The sequence below is a fragment of the Manis javanica genome, chromosome 4 (genome assembly GCF_040802235.1).
Source record: "Manis javanica isolate MJ-LG chromosome 4, MJ_LKY, whole genome shotgun sequence".
Lineage (NCBI taxonomy): Eukaryota > Metazoa > Chordata > Mammalia > Pholidota > Manidae > Manis > Manis javanica.
In genome coordinates, this window is record NC_133159.1 from 162,766,008 (window position 1) to 162,789,562 (window position 23,555).

Sequence of the window (23,555 nt, forward strand, 5' to 3'; positions counted from 1 at the left end):
GTACCCATTCTGCCCATCAGTTCTGCTCAGTCACACCCCCTCCTCAGTGTCACCACTTTCTCAGCCTTGCCTTTCCTATCCACCCCCCAGAAACTCAGCCCCTGGCTTCTCACATTTGGGCAAGGATGCTTTCCACTCCCCTTTGCCCTGAAGATGTAGTGTCCTTTCCTTTCACTGGCCAGAACCCCAGGGCTCACTGCAGTCTCTCCTTGCATCTTTTTTTTCCATTCTCCAGATCCTCTCCTTAAAAATCCCTTGTCCCCAACTGCAGCAAATTGGAAACCTGGAGTCACAACAGGAGGGGGGACACACAGTTGGGGTATACAGTAGCATGGTCAAAGGAGCAACTGTGATCACAGAAACCACAGGCCAGACCCTGCCTGAGGAAGCCTGAGGAGGGCCTCAAAGCTCAGGAACCCTATGTACCCTCCCCGCCCACCGCAAGTCCACCCTTGCACTGGGCAGGAGGTGGCTGCAGGAACCGAGCTGCCGGTGGCTGAGGGGTAGAGGGCCAGATTACAAAGTACCCATCCTCTACTATTTCAGGATTCTTACAAAGTAGTCCAAAGAGGGGAAGGTATCACTGAGCCCATTTTTCAGAGGGAAAAGAAGTGAAACTGTCTTTTCCCAAACCTAAAAGGGAAGTGTCTAGTCCAGGCCCCAAACTCTGGCCATGTGCCGAGGCCTGAGCTCTTTCCAATATCAAGTCCTCCTCCCATGGCAACAAAGAGGACACAGGAGAACTAACAGGAAAAGCAGAGGCCTTTATTAGGGTCGGGCAGATGTGGGGGTGGTGCAGGTGAAATCCCAGGTCTGGACCTAGGAAAAGGCAGGAGAGGCACAAGGCCATGGGGGCAGGAACCCAGCCTCTCTGCCTCCACCCAGCCAACACCTCCCCCAACCTCTGGGAACACAGAGCACCAAAACCTGACAAGCAAGGGCGCTCCAGGCCACAAGCTTGGAGTGGAGCCCTGGATCCAGGCTTCCAAGTCCCCAGAGTTTGAAATCTGGGGAGCTCAATGCACCCCTCCTGGCCAGGCTTAAATGGGGAAGCTCTTTTTTGCCCCCTTCCCCTCCCACCCCGAGTAGAACAAATTCTTGGTCTTTATGATGGAGGAGAGGAAGAGGGCTCGGGCCTCTAAACAGGACCTAGGAAGAGGCCAGAGGTGAACCCCAATAGGAGTTTCTGAGGCTCCGTCTTTGCACTACAGCGTCTCCACTCTTCCCATTAACCCTCTTGAGCACTTCAGAGGCTGAGCCAAGGTGACTGGAGGGCCAGTGAGGATCTGCTCCAAAGACATCTGTGGGTTTCAGAGTGAGGGTTTCCCTAACACCAAATTCATCTCTATATACACAGGGCAGCACCCACTGGTGGCAGGGGAGCCGCTGCTAGGGGCTAGTAAGAGTAGCCACCCTTGGGGCCAAAGGGCTGGGCCGGACCAGCCAGCTCTGGGAGGTAGGCGGAGCTTTCGTCCAAGTGGGATAAAGGGACTGTGTCCTCCTCACTGACTGGCCGGTCAAATTCAGCCTTGAGAGCTGGACGCTGATTGTCCGGGAAGGCCAGAGAGAAGAGGGCCTCAGGCTCACACACAAACTTGTACACATAACGCTCACCAGCCACCTGTGGGAATAGAGGGGCTGGGTCAGCCTAGCACTCCCTCTGGGTAATTGCAGGGCTGGGATGCAGCCCCTCTCAGATGTGTGAGGCACATTTCTCCCATGCTGGCTCCTCTAAGAAGCTGACTCCCTGCCCAGTTTTTTTTTTCCTTTAATCTCAACCTCTCCATGCTTTGGACTTTCCAGTTACTATTTAGCACTTTTTTGCGGGAGGGAAACCTTGGGCATGTCCTCAGTTTCCCCCAGAGATCCCCTCTGATTTCTTTACGTACACCTACAAACATGTTGAGGAATGCTCTCCTGCCCCCTGCCCCCATCACCTTCCCACAGCCACTGTCACCACCCTCTCGTCCCTGGGCCCTGGGCCCCTGACCTGACCTTCTGCATGATGCCTTTCTCATAATAGTATCGGAGCGAGCGGCTCAGTTTGTCATAATTCATGGCTGGCCGGTTCTTCTGGATGCCCCAGAGCCTGGCAACCTGGGGAAAGGAGATGAGTTTGGGGATAGTGATGCTAGCTTGGCCGTGGAAAAATGGGAGGCAGATGAGAAAAGAGTGTTTGAGATTCTTGGTACACAATGCTAAGCGGGCCCTGCAAACTTAGCACCAGCCCACAAACCCGGTTTGGCAAGAATGCAGGTTCAGTAAAGCCATGACGACGGTGAAGGCACTGCCACCAGTTCCCAAGTTCTCCCATCTCCAGGCCCAAAGCTGTTGGGAGGGGAGGTGGAGACATCTGAGAGGCCCACCTCCTCAGGCTCAATTAGTTTGAACTCCATCCCCCGGCCAGTCCAGGCAATGAAGTGGGCATTTGTTGGATCATCCAGCAGGGCAACCAGAAACTGCCACAGCTGCAAGGCTCCGCGGCGCTGGTAGGGTGGGCCCTCTCGGAATGCTCCGGCCCCCTCCTGCTTGATGTCTCCTGGGGACACAGGAAACAGGAGGGGAAGGCATTGGGCCTTTGGTCCCGGTGGAGCCCCCCTCCCCAATACGCTCCCAGGCCCCTTCTCATGAACCGTGGTGTGATTCCTGGTGGCGGGGGCATTCATACCCAGGACACACAGCACGGATAAGACCCTGACCCGCTCATCAGCAGTCTCTGACCTTCAAATTTCTCAGGGACAATGCAGACATCATCTGGGAATGGTCGCAGAGGTTTCTCATAGCCATAACCTTGAGGAGGAAGGTGGGGATCATTCAGATCTGGGTGTTCACTGATATGAGATCCCAGAGAGTCTACAGGGACTTCTGGCCCAAAGACCCTCCCTGGTGGCAGAATTCCCTCCTCCAACTTGGAGTGCTTGGCAGGGAGGAGGGGGCTGCCTTACCCACAGTCCTGTCACTTGGAGAGGGCCCCGAGAAACCCTCTGTGTGAAGGTACATTGATGCACAACCAGGGACATCTGTGGGGGGGAAGAAGGGTGATGTTATAGGTGGTGGGGGTGAGGGCTTGCCGACACACATTTTAAAACTTCCTGCCAGCCTGCATTCTGGTTCTTTTCCCAGCTGCGTGCCTACCACCAAATCCCAGACAGAGGAAGTTCACCCAGAGGGATGCAAAGCTTGAACCCCTCAGCTTGAGGGCTGGGCTAGAGGGCATGGATGGCAGCAGCTGGGGCTGGGCAAAGCTGTTGCCACAAGGCCCCAGATTCCAGGGAGCAGCTGTTTCCTGTGAGTTTAAGGGGAGGAGGGAGTGGTAGGGATGAACGTCCGGGGAAAGGGTTCAGTGTCCCTGCTTAAGACTCCCTTGGAATGGGCTAATGTCCGGTCAGCAGGTCAGGTTCCCAGTCCAGGGCGTAAGAGATAAAGAGGAAAGAAAAGGTGGGGGCAGAGGAGGAGGGAGAGCGAGACTGCATGTATCAGTGTCTGGGGAAGAGACCGTGGGCACTGGGCTGTATTTTTTCAGGCCTGACGGGACATTCCACCCCAATTGAGTCCATTCCATAGGATCGAAACCTCAACTCCACCTGGAGGCGGTTCTGTGAAGCCACCCTTTCAAGCTCCAGCCCCTTCCCGCCCTCCACTCCCACCTATGAATGGTGGTGAAACCTGACACCTCCGGGAGGAGGCGGGTGGGCTCATTCATGCCTCCATTTTGTGAATGAAATTCCTGACTCCATTCAAAGGAAGCTGAAGGGGGAGGGGCAGTTCAAGGGCACGTAACACGATCTCCTCCGGTTTACATCCTTTGAAGGTCAGCGGCAAGAGCGATACCCTCCTCGGTTCTCCCTCGCACTACCAGGCTTGGGTCAGGTTTACACCCTGGTTTGGATAGGCGCACCCTTCTGGTTCTCACTGGGGCAGCCTAGGGGTTTGTGGTCCACCCCTTGATTCTAAGAGACTGGGCATCGGGAAAAGGGAAATTCAAAAGCTCTAAACCAGTTCTGAGCCTATTCTAAATTGAGTTTATTTTTCTCATGCAAGTTTGTAGATAAAACTCAAATTTGGGGATGGTAACAACGTAACAGAAACCAAGGATTTTCGGGGCCCTTCCTAAATGGGAATAGCCCTCCCTCAGCACTTGGGGTTTTGAATTATAGCTATTTATGAATATGGCTGAGTGCGTCTCACTCCTGTCAACAGCCAGGTGGAACTATAATTTAAAGCAGCTTCTACTTCCGGTACCCAGTTCTGGCCAGATGTGGGTCATTCATCAACCTGGAGGCTAGAACAGGATATGGAAACCACATAGTAACCCCTCATTCCACTTAGGAGCTATGAGCCTGGCTAGTTTCAAGCTCATGTTTCTTTTCATTCAAATCCTTTGTATTTTTAGGCTTCTGTGGGGACAGGGACCAATGACACATCCTATTCATCCTTGTGTCCTCCAGCTGGACACACTTATTTTCCTGGCACAGTACTTTGGTCTCAGAAGGTAGTTAAAACCCCAAACACCTGCAAAGCAGAAATAGAAATACCTTACCTTTCCTATGAAGTCACAAGCTACCTAAGGGCAAGGACCTACATCCCACTTATCTTTTATCTGAATACAAGTTTGTTGCTTCAAAAATGGCAATTCCTCTGACTGAAAAAAAGTGAATGGGTGGGGTGGCTTGGATGTACTAACTAGATAGTAATGGATGGGAAGGTATCCATTGGGAGGCGCTCTGGGTTTAATGGAACTGTTCTCTTGATCACCTGCCACCCCACCCAGCAATTTCTCCAAAACTCCACGCGCCTCCCCAGGAGCATTTCTTACCTGCATCGAAGGTGAAGTCCGTCTGCTCCTGTTTGATCACCACCCCCGCCCCTGGGTACCTGTGCCCATTGACCCCACCCTGGCCTACAGCTGGCTGGCCCGCCTGTTCGTACAGGGGGTCAAGGTATTCTTGCTTGAAGCTCTGCTGGGGGTAGGGCGGGCAGGGCTCCGACAGCTGGTGCTGGTAGGGTGCTGGGAGGGGCTCCCTGCCCCCTCCCTGAGAGGATGTGAAGGAGTGGCAAATACCCAAGGGCTGCTGGAAGACAGAGCTGGATGTGGATGGATGGAGGAGGAAGAGAAGACAGTATTAAATTAAGCTCTCCTGTGTCTGCCACTCCCAGAGCTTGCACAGTAGGTTCTAGTCTGTGTTGGGGGGTGTCAATACACCTTCCTCCCTACCTCCCCCCAAGCCAGATCTTAGGGACAGCTGAAGAACACTCAGGAATTGAGAAAAACAGAGAAGGCCCGGACCCACAGGTTTCGTGGGTCTCCTTACCTATGTTCCCCGAGGTACCCATGGCCAGGGTGGGGCTGGGAGGTGCCAGAGGATCTCAGGAAACTCCGTTCTGCCCGAGGAAAGGGCTGCAGGGGCGACTGTCCAGGGGAACCAGGGGCAGGGGACTTGATGGCGATTTGTCTAGGGGGTTCATAGGCACTGGAGTTGAGGGGGAGAGAGGGGTGAGGGGACAGAGAAGGTGGACAAGCATCTTTAAATGCTTCATCTCTGGGGAAGTGAGATCACAGGGATTATGGGAGAAGGAAGAGTAGAGGGCTCTGGGAAAGGAACAGTGTGAGCCAGATTTGGCCCCAGCCTCTTTTTTTCCTTTTATAAATCCTGAAACTGGGTTTAATCTTGATAACTCCTCTTCCCAGCACAAAGCCCCCAGATTGAGTGGGACAGTGGCTTCTCCAGTGGAAACAGACTCTACTCCACCCATAACACAATCCCTTGAGTCCCTTGCTGCATTTTTCATCCCGCCTTCTCAGATGAAATCCTGAGCTGTATTGCTCCCTTCCAGCTCAGAAATCCTTTCTGTTCGTCTAACTTGCATGTCAACTGCTGCCACTGTTGAGATGGGTGCCTCCCTCCCTCCTCCATCCTACCCTTCACCAGGGCTGGGCTGGGGCTCACCTGGGATAAAGGCACTGCTCGCCATGGTGGTAGGGGAGTGGCGGCTTCCTGCTGCAGGACAGGGCAGGGTCTGTGCGGGGACTCTGGGGTTCCTTCTTGATCCTGGTGGTGGGGCTGTGGAAAGCTACTGCAGGGGTGGGGGAGGCAGAGCAAGGCCAGAGAGTGTCACAGAAGGGACAGGGAGAGCTTCTGACACCCTCTGCTCTTTGAGGTGGGCGACTAGTACCCTCTCTGGGTTTCAGTTTACAGAGAGTCATAGACACTTTTAAGAACAGTTGGGCTATTTACACTATGTCTAGTTTTATACATCAGGTCAATCAATGTCCAATATTAACCAAATAAACTATCTAAAGCTCAACATTTAATGCAACCCTGGATCCCCAAAACACCTTTATAGGAACGAGCACCAACCTAGTGCCTGTGGTTTTCCTGAGTACCCTGGAAAATTCCAAGGGAGAGAACTTATTTGGGGTTATAAAGAATCTTTCTCTTTCTGGTTAAGGTTGGATATTAGCCCACTTGCATGTCAGCTGACTAACATTATACACATGCTCCTAATTATCTGTGAAGAACATTGGCCTTTCCTGTGGCCCCTGCTGGGTCCGCAAACTCCAGCCACCAGGCTGAGCAGCAAAGAGTTGGTTCCCAGCACACAAATGTGTGATTGTCTCACTGCATTCTAGTCAACTGCCTGCAATCAACTCTTCTGCTATCTGTTGTCGATTATTTGTGCCCTGTTTCATTTTATGGGTGCAGACAGTTGAGAGTAGTCATTAAAGCAGGGTTTCTCAACAGTAGCACTACTGACCTTTGGGCTGGGTAATTCTTTGTTGTGGGGGGCTGTCCGAGCAGTTTAGGGTGTTTGGCATCATCCCTAGCCTCTACCCACTAGATTAGCACCCCACCTTCTATTGTTTTTTAAAGACACTGCCACAGGTCTCCTGGGGGACAAAAATCTCTTCCAGCTGCATGAAAATAATTTAGAATGGTAGAACTGGACCCTGCTGAACTGGTCCAAGACCCTCATTTTCAGAAATAAGGATAATGGAGGATCAGAGAGATGAAGTGTCTGCCTCAAGATCACACAGCTAGGACAGAGCAAGCCCTGATTTGAACCAAATCTTCCTCTCCCAGTTACTGCCTTGGTCTTTTGAGTCCAACCGCAAGAATGGGGAACCCTGCCCTTCAGCCTTTTCTTTAAGAGAGAATAAGTCGGTCTTTTGTGATTCTCTATCCTTATGACTCATTTCCTGCCCTCCCCCACTCCCCATCCCTCTACCCAAGGGCCCTCTACTCACAGTTTTCTGAATGGAAATCAGGAACAAACTGCTCATCACTATCTGGTACCTGAGCTGCAGAGAGACGTCAAGAGTGAGTGTGGGGTGGGGGTCCTGAATGGCAGCCCCTGGGAGACAGGACATCATTATTACAGCCCTGCAGATTAGCACCAGCCCAAAGGGGAAAACAGCCTTCCTAGAACTGACGGTAGCTTCACCCCAGGTCCTAGTGCCCTCCATCTCTAGGCTCCTTTAGACCCTGGTGGGAAGGCTGCAAGTTCCCAGAACCAGTCTGAGCAGATTCCGGAGTCTTTTCCTAGATCCTTTGTCTCTATTCCCTCCATTTTTAAGTGAAGGCAGCCCTGACCCTTTAAATTTACAAAGCTCCGTCAAAGATCCCAGCAGTCACAGCTGCCAGCAGTCACAGCTGGGATGGGCAGGCATTACAAAGAGAGATCCTTGTGCATTTAGAATCATTTGGGAAAATCCTGAATCTGGGGTAGGCCCTGGAATATGCATATTATACAACCTCCTGGGTGAAATCTAGAAATCTAGAGCCTTGGAAGGGAGATAGAATAGAGTAAAGAGGTTCCAAAGAGGGGAAAAGAGGATGACAATGGAGAGGAGGGGGCTGGGTACACAGGCAGATCAAAATGGGCCTCATCCCTTTGATGTGCAGTTAGGACAGAAAGGGCTTCCTAAACCCTCAGGTCTGAGGAGCAGCCCAGGGTGCCAGTGTGGGCGGAGCTGGGTTTAGGGATTAGGAAACAAAGCTAAATTAGAACAGCCGCTCCTGCAGGGCCAACCTGGATATCCAGGCTTTGATTTCTACTGCTTATCCTGGTCTCATCAACTCCTTCAGGTGGGCTTACAGCTGAGGACCTTCCCCTGACCCGAGCCTACCCACCTCTGTTTCTCTTTTATAGATTACAGCAAGTAGGAGAGGGGCAGACACCCAGAATGTCCGAGTCCAGGAAAAGAATGGCTCAAAGGTGATGCGTTGCTGCTAGAACTGGACAATGGAAAAAGAGATGGGCCAGACTGGGGGAGGAAGGGGCATGAGGAGATGGATGGAGAGCACCCCTCTCTACTGCTTCCCTTCTCCGCAAAATCTGCCAGTATTCTTCCTGGGATTTCAGCTATAGTCTCTGATCAGAGCTCCCTATTCTGCTTTTACTTCCTATAGTTGGTGGTTTTCCACCCAGCTGTCAGTGACCTTTTTACAACAGAAACCAAATCACTTCTCTCCTTGCTTAAAGCACGAACCCCAAAATTTGCCCCTCGGCACTCAAGACCCCTCACGACCTGGCTGGCGGGGCTGGGGCTTACTTCTCTGACCTGCCCTCTCCTTGACCTTTACTCTCCAAAGCTCTGGTCTCCTTCAGAGTCCTCAAATCCAAGCAGCTTGATCTTTGCCTGCCTGTTTTCTGGCCACTGAAGTCTTAGCTCACTTTTTGTCACCTCCTCAGAGATCTTCTCTGACCACCCAAACCCAAGTGGACCCTCGGCTCTCTGACGTCCCTCTTGTTTTCTCCTGGGCACATGTGGCTACCTGAACTTACCTTACTAATTTGTGTGTTTAGTATCTATCTCAACCAGAAAGTTAAGCTCTCTGAGGGCAGGAGCTTTATCTGTCTTGATCATCTGATTCCCCAGTACTCCCAGACAGGAGCAGGTCTAGCTCAGAATAGGAGTTCAGTGCATTTTTTGTTGACTATGTGAATAAACATACAATGTTTCCTGACCTCAGGCTGGTGGCAGGCCACAGAGTGGGCCTGGAAGCAAGAACTGAAGAGATCTAACCAACCAGCCCTTCTCTCTCCCTGAGGGCTCCCCCTCCTCAGCACCAGGTAACAGTAGAGGTGGGTCCTCTGGGCAAAGTACATCTCAACAAGGGCTATGTTAGTCTGTGAAGGAGGATCCTTCACCAACATACTTTAAATATCAGGGGTGCCAAGTGCTTTAAAATAAATGTTTATAGATAGTTGGCTTCTTGACAGAGGGATTGGGTTGAGGGGCTTAAGAATCGGGAGCCACCAGCAGTAAAGAACTAATAAGAATTGTTTGTTTCATGCTGACTTTTCAAGTGATCCAATAAATCAGTAGGAGATGAAATTCCATGGTAAGAACAAAAACACACAGGCAGCGCACATCTTTTCAGGAGCATAACTGGGACAAAAAGGCAACCATTCCCCCCATACCTGGGGGCATTGTTAAAAATAAGCTTTCCCAGTTCCTCCCCTGGAGAGTCTAGTTTGAGAAGCCTGGGGCAGAGCCAAGTCATCTGTATTTTCAACAAACACCCCAGGTTTTTGTTGAACAGAGCAGGCAGGTTTGGGGAACCCTGGATAAAAGGAAGGATTCTCAGCTGCCCAGGGGCTCAAAGGCTGAGCTCATTCCTGCTGTACCCTGTGCCTCAACCACATGCAACACCCCAAAGGTGGCAGGGTGGGGGTGATGGGAGCAGGATGAACATTTCCCTCCCTGCTACCTAGGCAAGGAGGGTCCCGAGGGCAAGGGAGGTGCAGAGAATAGAGGAGGCTGACGCACTGTGGGCCCCCTCTGGGGCTTCATTAACTACCAGTTTCCACTGAGGTAATGGGCTGGGGGCATCTCCTGCTGGCGTCATAGGCCAGTTCACATGATGATAGAGAACCCTAGGGGTCATCTTGCCTGAAGGCTTGACCAGAACTCTGCCCCCTGCCCAGCAGTCCCATAGAGGCCACCCCCAGCACATAGATCACACCCAAAAAAAGGTGGTACCATCCTCTTCTCAGAGCCAGGAAAAATCAGCCGAGCAACAATGGGCTACGGTGTGAATCCCAGTGCCTGCTTGGCCCCTCCATGGAACACTGGCTTCTCCCAGAGGGGCAGGTCAGGGCCTTAGTCACTCAGAGACTGTCAACGATGATAGAAATAGGAACAGTAACACTGAGCCTGGTGTTCCTGGAGAGCAGGAGAATTTCTAATTACCATGTTTGGTCTTGAGTGTACACCACTCTATTTATTTATTGACTTGGCTGAGTTTTGGCTGCCAAGCCAGTGTGCCAGGGTCTGTCCCCAACTGCATCCTGGCACTAAGGTAGAGTTTATCTGCCTCGAACGTGGCAGGTGATTAAGGAGGGGATGGGAAAAGTGCCAAGCCAGCATATACTGCCCAGAGAGAGAATTTTGGGTAACATTCTTCCAATGGGAAGTCAGTAGAAGAGGAGGGGCCTGGGGGCCTCCCAAGCTGCATTCCAGAATTGGGAGACAAGCAAGCAGCTAAGCCCACCCCTGACTAGCCACTCACCTACACCATATATCCCATCACCATCTCCCCTTCCCAGGGTCCAATTGCAGGGTGAAGGGTCCTCTTAAGAAGTCCCAGTAGAGAGAGGGGGAGGTCTTCTCCTGAGCTTCTGCACCATTGTGCTACCACTGGCTTGTTCTCTCACCCTTACCCCACCCCCACCTGGCAGCCTCTGTACTGGAAGGAACCAGTTCTCTATCTACTGGGGGCGGGGGGCATTTGTCCCCAAGAGCTTTCTAGAAGGGGAGGAGACAGAAAAATGTAGGAGGCATTGTACCTAGGAAAGACTGGGGGAAGGGATTAACCCCATCTCTCCCCACAGTCATGCTGAAGCATCAGCATGCACACACATGGACTCATACACTCCCTGACTCCTTTCACTTTGCCGCATGGCACCACATGAGTGAGAACATCCTCCATGCACACCCTTCACACATGGGGTCTCTTTTGGGGCTTACAAATAACAAGGGGGGAAAACTGAAGGGCAAGGGGACTAGAGACCTGGGGGAAGGTTTGGGAGCAGTGACTCTTACGAAAAGGGACATAGACACACCCCTTTGAGAATCTCATAAAAGCCTGGAACATTCTCTTCCCAGAAAAATCCACATTCCTTTGTGGATGGGGCACCCCCCAACAGTTCTACACACAATATCAGAAGGCTTAAGGCCCCCTGCAACCTATCCACAGAGCTGAGGGGAATCTTCAAATCCCACATTAATGGACCCCAGTCTCATACAAAGGACGCATATGGCCCAGAGTCGATGTTCCTTACTAGCAAATAGACCAAAGTCATTGTCCTTGTCTTTGAGGGTCCTAAGAGCTCCCAAAAAGCCCAGATACGAACCCTCAAGCAGAAGCAGCACATCTTTGACCATAACCAAATACGGCATGGGCTCAGCCTGCTGGAGCCTGGGTTTCCCTATAGCAGCCTGATCCTTTCTCCAGCAACTCAGCAATCCCGGCACCCCAAAACAGACACGCCCTCTTGACCTCACTTCAGCCCCCCCACCCCCAACTCTGCCTAGAAAACCCCAAACCCAAGGAAGTCCGACCTGTCCTGATGGAGCTGCACTCACTCACCCGCAATGAGTTCCGCACACCTGACTCTGAATCTACAACCACATCTGCCTTGATCCAACCTGGCATTTCCCAAATTCCTCACAGCCCCACCCACACACACTAAAGGACCCACTGCCTGTCTCCAAATTGGGGCTTTAGGAGGAAACCAAGCCGAGGGAGGGAGGTTGGACTTCAGCCCCCATTCCTCCTGATGCACCCCACCACAGACAAGTTTCCAAAGGAGCTAGTCCCTCCCAGCCACCTAATGCTCCCTCTGGGCAGTGCGGGTCACTGACCTGGTGGGAAGAGGCAGGAGAGGAGGCTGGGGTGCTGCTGGGATGGTGCAGGGGGACAGGGCCCCGGCAGCTGCATCTGTCTCCGCAGAGAGAGTGAGAAGGAACGAACGGCCTCAGCATCCCCCCCTCAGGCCTGGCCATCCATCGCCAGCTGGGAACCTGAGCTGCTCCCTCAGAAGGCTAGAGAGGGAACCAAGGAGCTCCCCACCCCCACCTCCCCACCCACTGGATTTAAATGTACAGGGACTCCCAGGGCAGCAGCATGAAACACATACACTTGCTGTCACACTGATACATGCGGATAGACACACGGACACTCTCTAGACCCCCAATGCCAAGGGGTGGGGCTTCCAACGTTGAGAGATGAGATGTTTTCCTCCCCTTCCCATTCCAAACCCAGGCACAAATGAACCAGCTGCTGCCAAAAAGCCAACTTTTGAGTCTTCCCCTACATCACAGCCCTGGGAGCTGCCCACTGTGGGGAGTGCAGGGATCCTCAGCTGACAGACAAGGAGCTTGGCAAGCCAGACAGAAATCAGGCCTGGGAAAGGAAGTCTTTGAGAGGCTGTGGAAGCTGATACCTCAGTGTTCTTCAGCTCCAGCCCAGCTCCAGAACCTTGGGAGGAGGATGGGCAGACAGGGCACAACTCTGCCTGTAACTCACAGGTGGGTATGCAGGCTTGAAGAGTTGGGGAAGATGTGTACAATACCCATGGAACCCCAGATCCCTCTAGCACCCACTCAGCTGTTCAGCCAAGAATTAATTCCACAAAATGTCCTGAGTGCTTGCTCTATGCTAAATAATCCTGTTAACATACATATTTTGGGAATACCACAGTGGTCAAGACAGACCTAGTCTCACTTCAATGATCTAGTTAGAGGTCTTTCCATCTACCCCAAGCTTTTAAAGGTGGTTCCCAGGAGTTGGGTTTGAGCTTAAAAATTACCAAGGGTACCCAGGTAATGGGATGAGGAGATTCCAAAGAAAAGCCCTTAAAAGAGGGTTCCTAGTATTGTGGTTTCTTGGTTTTCACAGTGTTAAAGGGACCCTAAAGTGGGGGTGTTAACCCTTCCCTCTCAGAGACTGTCTAAACACCAACCACCTCCTTCGAGAGACACCCACAGGCCCCGCCAAAATACACCAGTGAATTCAACCAGGAGACTCCCCAACACATTTCATTATTCAGAGGAGGCCCAGCTACAGACCCCCCCACAGCTTGCTGCTAACCCCCCTGCGACCTGGAGGGGTAATTGCCTGGGGCTGAGGTATTCAGGAGGGAAGGATCAGTTGCCAACAGAATTACAATCAAGGCTATTTGGTGGGGAAGCTCTGGGCTCTCTTTGCCAAAGTGCTGCAAAAAAGAATTATTTAAACTTTTGTTGTTCTTTTGGCTCAGACAGTAAATTGTTTGGTGCTGGGGGATGGGAAGAGAAACCAAGGGAGTAAAAACCAATGTTTTGTCAACTCCTGAACATAGGTGACAAATTAATTGCTCCTCCTCATCCTCCTGCCCCTCACACTCACCCCCCAACACCCCAACACACACCTCGGCCTGGCTGCTGCTGCCAAACAAACTTTGCAAATGAAAATTTCAACCAGGAAAACGGGCCTGGGGCCAAGTTCCATTCAAATAAGCAAATACCCCACACAATGGTCTGATTCATCCCTAGACCTAGTTACACAAGCCTGGCTCAGGGCAGAGAAAATAAATATCAATATAAGTATCCACACTGGGCGCTGGGGAAAGCGGACAGGCAGGGACTTGAGGGGGCTTTGGAGAGCTCCTAGAGGCTGGGGGAGAAAGGAAGTGGACTAGGCTGGAATACCATGGTAGAGAGCTCCCCCCACCCAGTAACAGGAAAGGTCATAAAACTACTCACCTTCAGCAAGCCACGTCTCCTGGAAGTGACTTAGATCCTGGAAGAGATCTGGGGGAGAATAATGGAATTAGAGAAGGTGAGGTGGAGGTGATGTGAGAGCCCTAGGGAGGCCGGTGATGCCCCTCCTTGGGGGTAGGGACCCGAGAATGGTCCTAGTCCCTTGGAGGGAGAGTCATAGTCATTTTGGGAGAAGGGCGGGGGCTCTAGGATCGGCGTTCGGGGTGTGAGAGGTGCGGAGGATCGCGGTTTGTCTCTCCAGCTCTTTTTTTCTTTTTACCTTCAGAGTCGGGGGGTGGCAGGGAGCCCGGGTCCATGAGCTTCCCCTGGGGGACCATCAGCGCTTCGCGCAAGCTCCCATTTCCGGGCGATTTCTGCGGGAAGGCAAAGAATGCCCCCAAGTCACCCTGAGGCCGTCTGGCCTGGGGGGCGGGGCTGGGGTTCCCGGGTGACTCTGGGGACGGGGAGCCCAGGACCCGGCTGAGACCACGGGTAAGGGACTGCGGGTCGGGTCGGGGGGGGCGCGGGATGGGGGCGGGCGTGGAGGCCAGCGAGGCGCTCACGCTGCAGAAGGTGTAGGGCACTTGCTGGTCCAAGTATCCGCCTTTCATCCTCCGCTCCATCCGGCCGCTCCCTCCGGCCGCACCTCCCGGGCCCCGCGCGGGGGCAGAGACCTGGGGAGGAGGGTGGGGGTGGGGGGCTGCGTTCGCACACCGCCCGGGAAGGCAGCGGGGTGGGGGTGGGTAAGGGCAGCAGAGGGGGGGGGTGGGAACCCGAGGCTCTGGGTCCGACAGCAAAACTTCTCCACTCACTCAAGCGATGGGGAGGTTTCCGCCTGCCGAGCTGAGCGCCGCCACTACTCCCCTCCCGCCAAAGGAGGTCCCACCTGCTCCTGGAAGCCGGACTCGCCTTTCGGCTGCTTTCTGCAGCTCTGCTTTGCCCAGGCTCGGTTACATAAGACCGTGTGTGTGAGTGTGAGTGTGTGTGTGTGTGTGTGTGTGTGTGTGCGCGCTCGCGCTCGGAGGAACGGGCGAGGCGCGCACCATTCGCACGCCCACAACTCCCGCGCCCCCTCCAACCTTGAATCCCAGCGCCTCCCACCCCCACGCCCGAGAATCTGCGGAGGCGGCGGTAAGAGTGGTGTGTGTTGGAGACAAGGCGGAGAATCACACTCTACCTCCCTCCCTCTCCTGCAGCCTCACCTGAGGCCGGGGCGTCTGTGCAAGAGCCCCGAGGGTCCCGAGCCTGCCCCAGGGCGGCACGGAGGACTGCGGGGCTTGGCCAGGGCAAGGAACCCCCGGCCCCGAGTCCCCAGCGCACCGGCCTGTTTTCCGGGCGCCGCCGACAGTTGTGAGCCCGGGGGAGCAGCTGATTGGTGCATTTCTTTCGGCTCTGCCGGGGCTCTCACTCCTCCCCACCCAGTTCCCTTTGTTTCATTGACTTTGTGAATGAAACCCCTGGGCTGTCACGCCCGCCAATCCGGAGACTCGCCCGGCCGGGCCAGGGGGCGGAGTTTCCCAGACGCAAGGGCCAATGAGGACGCGGGGGCTGGCTCCCGGCTTCATTCACAGCTTGGGCTCCCATTCATAAAAAAATAAACTGATCGCGGCCGGAGTTCATTCATAAAGAACTGAGAGAAAAGGAGAGAAGCTGAGGATCCGATTGCTTCTCCTCGGGGTTCGGAGGTGGACCTGAGTTGAGGTACGGCAGTTCCTTCGGCAGGCGTCTGCACAGATCTCCGTGCATCTGCGTGTACGTGGGAGTGAGAATGTATCTGCGTGTCGCCCTGCGGGGGGCCGGGGGAGACGAGCGGACTTGTGTGCCAGAGGAACAATAATAACCAGCATTTATGAAGTGCTCCGATTCCACGTGCTCATTTCATTTCCATAACCTGGCGAAGCGGTTCTATTGTTTCCATTTTACAGAGATTGAAAATGAAAACTCAGAGAGGGGCGGCGACTTAGCTGAGGTCACTCAATCAGCGCCGCTAGGGTCTTCAGCCCCGAAGCCCCACGTTCTCCTGTGCAACTCTTTGAGGACACAAATGAATTAAAGCTATGTTACAGCTGATACTCAGTGGGTGCTCAATAATGTAAGTTAGCCCCTAATCCAGGCTTTTCCTCAAGGGCCTATGCTCTGTAGAGCTCTTCTATGACCCACTTTCTGCTGATTTCAGCAGATACCAGAGGCCCCAGCAACCTCTAAAAATGCAGTTCCCTCTCAGTTATCATTCCTCTTACCCTGAGAGCAAGCGCAGGCTACTAAAGAGCCAAGGGGCAGGACTGATTTCAGTTCTAGCCAAAAAGCTGGTCATAGTCCATGTCACCTCATTCATTCCCCAATTCACTCAGTAAACATTTACAGTGCTGAGCACCCGGCAGGCAGCAGTGACCACGATAGGCACTTGATGGTAGCTGAAGTGCTTAGGCTGCAGCCACAAGGGCATACAGGACATGAAGACCCCCAGGCCTTTTGTCTGAGAGTCTCTGGATCTATGTCTATGTGTTTCTTTGAGGAAAGCTTCAAAGGAAATTTAACCTCAAAAGAGGCAGGATTTTTGCCTCCTGTCATTTGTGTTAAACACAAGAGACTGGCTAAACCCCAGGCCAGTCAGGGCTGTTTTTAAAATTCATTCATCTAACACCCCCATTTTACAGATGAGGCTCAGAGAAGGAAATAATACAATGCAAGCTCTTTTAGCAGGTCTGGGTCAGAACTGGAACTAAACACCCAAACCTCCTGCTTAGGGCTCATTCCAAGATTATCTTGGGCAAATGAAAATTTCCTCTCTTCTCTGCTGAAATATTTGTTAAAGCTCATGCTCTTCAGGGTCTGCAGGAGGTCTCACTTGCCTTTTCCCCCAGCCTGCTCCATTCTATGAGGTTCCTGTGAAATACCTGTTCAGTGAAAAGGTATAATAACAACCAAAGTAATTGAGCTTAGCAGGAACCATGCCCAAGGAAAAAGAGACAAGCTCAAGCAAATTCCAGCTTCAGGCTGGATGGAGTCAGTTTAGGGAGGAGCTCGTGTCTCAGGGCAAAGAGAAGTGGGGGAGCAGGACAGAGGCTTTTTCCAAGAGGGCAAGTCTGATGGAGTTTCCATGACAATGACGAAGATTCTGTTGTGTCCTGGAGAGGGCGCTCCAGTAGGAGGCTGTCATAGGGATGCCCCTTTGGTTCTGAGTTCTTAACATTTCTCAGTCGAGCCTCTGGCTCCCTGGAGAGTAAGCACTCCCACCCCATTTCCCATCCAGGTTGTGGCTGAGGGGCCTTCTTCCCCAGACTCTGGATCAACATTCTGGCTGAGTGAGAGAAAATACCGTTGCTCTTGCCACTGCTGTCAGCTGGCCTCTGATGTAACACCCACAGCGAGGCCATTGCCATCTCTAGGAGGAACATTTGAGTCTTTTCCAAGGTTCAGGGTAGTTAGGGAGAAGAAGGAATAGAGGGGCTGGAGATTTCTCTTGGAAATCACACCACAATAACCAACATTTACTGGGCATGTACACAGACCAGACCAGACGGAGGGCACTCCTGAGCCAGATAGTACACATGGACATATGAGACTTAGGGATGCTCACTGTCCCCCTTCTGACACAGAGCATCATGGAAGGCACACACAACATACCCTTGGACAACCCCCAACATGGAGATTGCCCAGGTAAATGCATCCCTCCCTCTAGTATATTGGGGCTGGACTCTGACCTGTTTCCCAGGAGTCTAAGTTAAAAAATGTAAATATGGGTTTTAAATATGCAAATACTCATGCAAAGGCAGGTGAGGCTTTGCTCAGAATGCTGGAAGATGGGAGATCTAGGATTAGAAGGAATGGGACCCTGGTTAGACCAGGAGGCCCAGGAGCCATTAGAGATGCAGGCTCTCCTAGGTGGCCTTCAGAGTATTACAACAGGGCACTGGTGACTGGTCCAGGCTGACTGTGAGGAGAGGACAGTAATGTCTTCAAAGGCCTGGTTTCTTCAGTGTTTGAAAGAGTGGAGTCCCAGAGGCTTAAAGGGTAGAACTCAGAGAGTAAACTAGGGAGAGACAGCTTCCACAAGGCCAGATTGGTGAGATAAACAGGGTCAGGTGGTGGCCTATGTCCCTTTAGTGTCTCCCAGACTGGAGCTGTCATCAGGGGAAATGAGCCAGAGAGCAGAGTCAGGCGGTGGGGTTGGGGAACATGGGGTCTTCCCTGTGGACTGGCGACTCAGTACCAGCCAAATAAAAATGCTACTCTTGGAATTCCTTTTATCCTTGACTCAGAGTCCTACTTCCACATTTTTTTCACAGTCCCATTTTCACATTTTTTCATGTTTCCTCTAAACTGCAGGAGTTCTGGACCAGGGTGAGGGGACGGGCACCCCCCGAAGCCAGCTGCCTGCATCAGGGTGTGTGTGCGTATATGCATTTTGTTGAGGAAAAGGTCCACAGCTTTAATCAGGGCCATACAGATCAGTACCCCCCTGCCCCCAGATTGAGAACCACTGTCCTAATGTCTGTTACCAGGTATCTGTATAATATCTTGCCTCTGTATAGATTATCTTAAAAATATCTGGGAGGGTACCACTTCTGGAGGATGTGCTTGGGAGGAGGGTGGAGTAACTTCTTCCTTCATTCCTCTGTACCTTCCACTTAGCCTGAGGCCTCTCATGAGGCCGCACAGAAAAGGGGGTTCTCCCTGCAGCTGGCTAGCTGAGGGTATGTCAGGCTAAAGAGGAAAGGTACAGGTAGAGCTGGTGTCTTGCTCAACCCCAAAGGGTGTCCTGGTAGAGGAGTGCTACCTTAGGAGAAAAGTCCTCAAGCCTTGGGTAGAGACTGGGTCCCACTTTCCCTTGGGTGTTATAGGGGTGGGATGATCACCACGGCCTGACTCCCGAGGATCCCCTACAGCAGACAGAGCCTGAAGTCAAGAATCTGATGGGAAGGTTCTTGTTACCTCATCTTGTGTAACAGCTGCTCTTTGTCAGGCATAGGGGGATATAGACACATTGACCTTCTAGAGGCCCAGCCAGTCCCTGAAGGAGCCCATTTTAGTATTTCTCCTGGGGAGTTGAGTTAGACGGGAGTCACTTTTTGGGGACTTGTCAGAAACCCATGAGGAGCATTGAAATATTTTTGAATAAGCCTGAATACATGTGCCCCCCCTTTGATCTGGTTGACTGTTCCAGGAGGAAAGATTGCTCCTCATGCTAGGAAGAGTCTGGGAGGCCAAAAAGAGACCAACGGTGTCCCAAGGAAAGTGCCTTATATTTTTAGAAGGTGCTGGTGACTTCAGCTTTTCATATTTGCTGCCTGTAGCTGCTCAGGACTCCCCACCAAATGCAAATCCTTCCTTGGCCTGTTCTATCTCTTCTCTTATTAATTTAGATTTCAACCCTCTGCTTTTAGACCAAGCACCCTCTCTGAAAGCTGCAGGATGTAAGATTCTTTTCTTGCTTTTGAATTTTTCCCCTTACTGTCAAAGAGTGACAAACAGGAAAATGTCAGCAGCCTGAAGAATTGGAAAGGAACTGGTGCCAATTGGGCAGAGTCCAGGATGCTCCCCTTTTTAATTAAGTGCAGACTTGAATTATGAGGGGCCACAGCTCCCACTGGGTGGGGCTCTACCAAGGGAAGCCAATTTCACTTTAAAGATTAAACGCTGTTTATTCCACTTAGTTGCTCCTTGGTTCTCTGGAAATGTCTATATTTGCTCTTGTCATCAGAATAATGGGCGACAGCATGGATGCCCAGCTCTCGAAGCCAGCGGCAGGAAAGCCCACTGCTGACAGGGACCTGGGGACTTGACTCATCCTGGACTCATTTTGGGGGGAATGGTGGTGGTGGGGGGATTCCTGACTTTATTTCTGACTGTTTTTATCTTTGTTTTGCAGAACAGAAACTCTTTTGCCAGCCCCAGGACCTGACCGCCCCTGAGGCTTCTAAGGGCTTTCCGGCTGCAGCTATACATTTATTTCTCCTGTTGGTTCTCAGCTCTCCTGTTGGTGACCCTAGCCCAGATTTGTCTGGTAATTGACAGCCACAGTTGCTAGTTTATCATCTGGAGCCAGGGAGCCCACAGCCCAGGAAATGATGCTTCTAGATGAAGACTCTGCCTTCATCTCACTCCGTGGGGCCCAGGTGCCTTGGTGGGGAAAAGCAGGACAGGAAAAGGAAGGAGGGGAAAAGGAGGAGGAATATTAGGGTGAGGCATGCTGAGAGGACACAATACCTCACCAGATGGGGGACCAGACATTCAGGTGTTTGCACATATGCCTTACACTTTAATTTTCCTAAGCTTTTTCTGATGTTCTTTTTTTACATTTTCCAGCATTCCTTGAAGTAGGTATTTTTAGTTTCATTTTATAGTTGAACACCCTGAAGTTCAGAGAGCAATTTGCCTTGTGTCAGCTAGGGGTGGGAGAGGGGACAAACGCCCCTCCCCCAACCCCCCCAACCCCCAGTTGCCTGCCTGCTTCTGCCCAGCTCTGGGGCTCGCAGGGGCAAAAGCAAGTTATGCTTACCAGGCTGATCCCTAGTCCTCAGACACCCGGACCCCACCTGACTCTCGCCTCCCTGACTTTTCCTTTTTATTTTCTTTTGTCCCCGCTAAAAGTCCCACTTGAATGCTAGGAAATACCTGTTAGGGTCTTGTTAATTGTTTTTCTTCTTTGGGGGTGGTTCAGCATTTTCTTAAATTGCTCATCAGACATGAATGTCTCCCACAAAAGGAAAACTGATGGGGGGTTGGGGGGAAGCATTTTGCTCCCTAGAAATTGAGAATGTAAAGTATATTTAATTAAAATGATAAATCTGATTTTCAGTTTTGTTTTTACTACTGCTAAAACTAATCTATTTTATGCATTGCAGAAGGCTGCAGCCATCAAATCAGCAAATATTAGCGCTGTGAGGTACCTGGAGAGCTTTCTGGGCCAAACCCTTCATTTTATAGACAAACTGAGTCTCAGATTGGGGAGGGGAACCCCTGAAGTTCCAGTGATGAGTGAGGGGCTGGTTCTTCACGGCTCCACCTTCTTCCCCTCCTTGGGGCAATGGTGGGTCTCAAGGGCAGGCATCCTGGGGCTCTGCTCTCTGTCTACCCCCTCCCCCTTCCCCCTGGTGCAAACTCATGCTGTGAGGGGTTTGGCCTCTGCAGCCCCTTCTGCCACCTCCCTAGTTGGTTCCAGATTGCTTCTCCACCTTTCCTGGCTCCCCAGGCTGTAGCCTTATTCTGCATAAATCTCATTTGGTAGATTTTAAATTGTATTTGGTTCTCTGTATTTTTCTCTCTGTCTTACCACAAGGTAATAGCCAGAGACCTTTGTTTTTTTTTTTGTCCCAGGTGTGCCTTTAGAGTTGAGAACAGAAGCTATTGAATTCACACTTTATATTGCTTTTGCTGAAAAGCAAGGTTGTAAATGTTGTACAACACTTATTTATTTATTTAAATAGGTAAGGTAGCCACACAGTACAAAATTCAAAAGTCATAAAATGTTCTCTGGTAACCCATTTTTTCCTAGAGGCAGCCAAGGTGTTCAATTTCTGGTCCATTCTTGGTGACATAAATCATGCACATATACACAAATACAGACCGTAGTCCCCTCCTTTGCTTGCACAAATGGCGAGAACTGTGAACACAGCGGCATGGGCCCATCAAGAGCCAAGGAAACTTCATCCCAACAGAGCCTGCATAACCAGAGAACCAGTCGTTCAAGAAGCAGTTTACGCAGCTGGACTAGAACTTCTGCAGGTTGTCCTTTGTACTGTTCCATGGTTGTGCCCATGCCCCCAACACCCGTGCAATTAAAAATAAAAGCAATGTAAACCATAGAATAAATTAGGGGAAGTCTAGAGAAGATTTGGTTTTCATCCTGACTACTAGTACAAAAATATTTCAAAGAAAAAACATTTTGGTGCCTCTGCTTTGCTAGAACCCTAAGCACAATCTTGGTCTGACTCTGGGGTTACCTGGCATGGGTTTTGAGATAGAGCCCAGGTCCAAATCCTGGTTATGCCTCTGACTGGCTTTGTGAGCTGGATGAGTCAATTAATCTCTCTGAATCTCTGTTTTCTCATCTGTACAGTGGGGATAATAAAGATCTACCTTGGCTCTTGATTTCAGTTACCTGGTAGGAGTCGGGGACTAGAGCTAATGTGTAGAAAATGCTGAGTTAACAGGAACAAGTCCTCTTCAGTCTGTGTCACACACACACATATTCAAGGTCTCTGTGGCTGCCCCCTTCCCCTCGCACACCTCAGTTCACTGCCTCCACCCTTTTAGGTAAGGTAGCCACACAGCACAAAATGAGAAGTCCCCTCCAAGAGGCTAAGGTTGTGCCCAAGACAGCTGGCACATTCCTTGGGAAAGGTCTTCCTGGGGCCTAGGGAGCTGGATAAAAGAGGGAACACAATCTGTTTGATTCGATTTCCACCAAATCTTTGTCAGTTTCTCCCCCAATCCCAACCTTGATTCAAGCTTAACAAGCATTTACCAAAATACACTTTGTGCAAAAAACATGTTCTCAGGGGTCAGAGGCTCAGAAATGAGTGAGGCCCCTACCCCTGACCTGAGGAGCCTTTCTTCAGAGTGAAATGGGGAAGCAGATTTGAGCATCCTCAGGGAAGAGCCCTGCCCATCACCACCAACTCTGGACCCAAATCCGCAAGTGGAGGCCTGGCAGCTTCTGCCAGCGCTGGGCCCAGTCACTGTGCTGCTGGGGTCGGCCCGCCTGCCCTCTACCACCTGCAAGGCAGAGGCTCAAGCGGGCCTGTGCTCCCTCTTCCTTCCTGCACCCATGTGGAGAAGGCCAGGTGGCCAGGTGGCCAGAGACACTTGGGAAACTTGCCTTGAAGCACAGGCAAGAGTCAGAGAGATAAGCAGAAGATCCTGTGCCTGGGTGGCATTTCTCTGGGACCAAGGGAGGAAAGGTCACTGTTGGGGTCAATGCCAGGAGACCCTCTTAGCAGCACTGACAGCAACTCATTTGAAGGCTCACACCTGCAGGGCTGGCCCTGACTCTCATTTATTCATTCAGCACAGGTCATGGGCTTCCTTCTGTGGGCTGGGCTTCCCTCTGGTAGGGAAGATGGGCATTCTCTCCTAGGAGGCGAATGTTATAAGTAACAGAAATAGCTAACATTTATTGAGAGCCTACTAGGTGCCAGGTTTGTTCTAAGCTTGTATAAAATAATTTAATCCTTTCAAAAATGCTGTGGGGGAGGGGAGGCACTGTCATTATCCCCTTATTACGGATGGGAACACACAGGCACGCTGAGAAGAGGGAACTTGCCTGCGGTCACCACCTGGGAAGGGGCAGAGCAGGGGCTTGTTTGATTTCAGAAGCCAGGAGTCTGGGAAACGCAGGCTAGATTAGGGGGAGGCTCCAGGGTGGCATGGAAGGGGGTTGGGACAATCAGGGGGACTAAAAAACCCTGAGATACTTGCCTTGTAATTGCCTCTTTGGAATTTTGGCTCTGCGGCTCCTCTGCTGTCTAAATTGAGTGAGAAATCCTAGGCTGCTGTGAGAGAGAAGCGCTACACTTGGTCCTGACCTTTCTTGGGTCTGCACCCTTCATTGGTCCCTTGGATGAATTTCCTAGGGCACAGGTCAGGTGTGGGTGTCAGGGATTCCCCTGAATGGAGCTTGGGCTTGTTCTGCTGCCAGGATTTCAGATCCTGCTTGTGAATTTCCCATGGGGTCATTCACATCCTTGGTAGAGCAGGAAAGAAAAAAAAGAAGAAAAAGTGTGCATCTTGTGGCTTCTCCTGACTGGGCTGGACCCACCGCCCCCTTCTGGGATGGAGAGGGGAAATTTTACCTTGGGGA

At 51.7% G+C, this 23,555-nt stretch overlaps 1 protein-coding gene and 1 long non-coding RNA gene across 6 annotated transcripts; one reads left to right on the forward strand and one right to left on the reverse strand.

Annotated features, from left to right (window-relative positions):
* Positions 1-744: 744 nt before the first annotated feature.
* Positions 745-15,557, reverse strand: ETV4 (ETS variant transcription factor 4). 5 transcript variants are annotated; one of them, XM_036997065.2, is made up of 13 exons: positions 14,953-15,557; positions 14,314-14,424; positions 14,031-14,124; positions 13,754-13,801; positions 7,247-7,300; positions 5,949-6,075; positions 5,313-5,471; positions 4,817-5,085; positions 2,946-3,020; positions 2,722-2,790; positions 2,367-2,539; positions 1,996-2,097; positions 745-1,621 (listed from the first exon to the last, which is right to left on the reverse strand). In XM_036997065.2, the coding sequence occupies exons 2-13, from the start codon at positions 14,371-14,373 to the stop codon at positions 1,397-1,399; spliced, it is 1,455 nt and encodes a 484-aa protein (XP_036852960.1). In that variant the 5' UTR covers positions 14,374-14,424; positions 14,953-15,557; the 3' UTR covers positions 745-1,396. The 5 variants fall into 5 exon arrangements, with proteins under 5 accessions (XP_036852960.1, XP_036852961.1, XP_073091759.1 ...); XM_036997066.2 differs by lacking the exon at positions 14,953-15,557 and adding an exon at positions 14,563-14,892; XM_073235658.1 differs by lacking the exon at positions 14,314-14,424 and having other exon boundaries at positions 14,953-15,555.
* On the forward strand, positions 7,229-20,545 carry LOC118968128 (uncharacterized). Its single transcript, XR_012130793.1, has 5 exons — positions 7,229-7,319; positions 8,152-8,217; positions 8,976-9,075; positions 18,080-18,137; positions 19,623-20,545. It is a non-coding gene; the product is annotated as an uncharacterized lncRNA (long non-coding RNA).
* The last annotated feature ends 3,010 nt before the right edge of the window (positions 20,546-23,555 follow it).

Excerpts from the sequence above, each read along its gene's own strand:
- ETV4 (XM_036997065.2), bottom strand. The coding sequence starts at position 14,373 with ATGGAGCGGAGGATGAAAGGCGGATACTTGGACCAGCAAGTGCCCTAC. Across the intron at positions 3,021-4,816 it reads GGACTTCACCTTCGATGCAG|ATGTCCCTGGTTGTGCATCA; the intron begins GTAAGAAATGCT and ends TCCCCCCCACAG. Across the intron at positions 2,791-2,945 it reads TCCAAGTGACAGGACTGTGG|GTTATGGCTATGAGAAACCT; the intron begins GTAAGGCAGCCC and ends TTCCTCCTCAAG.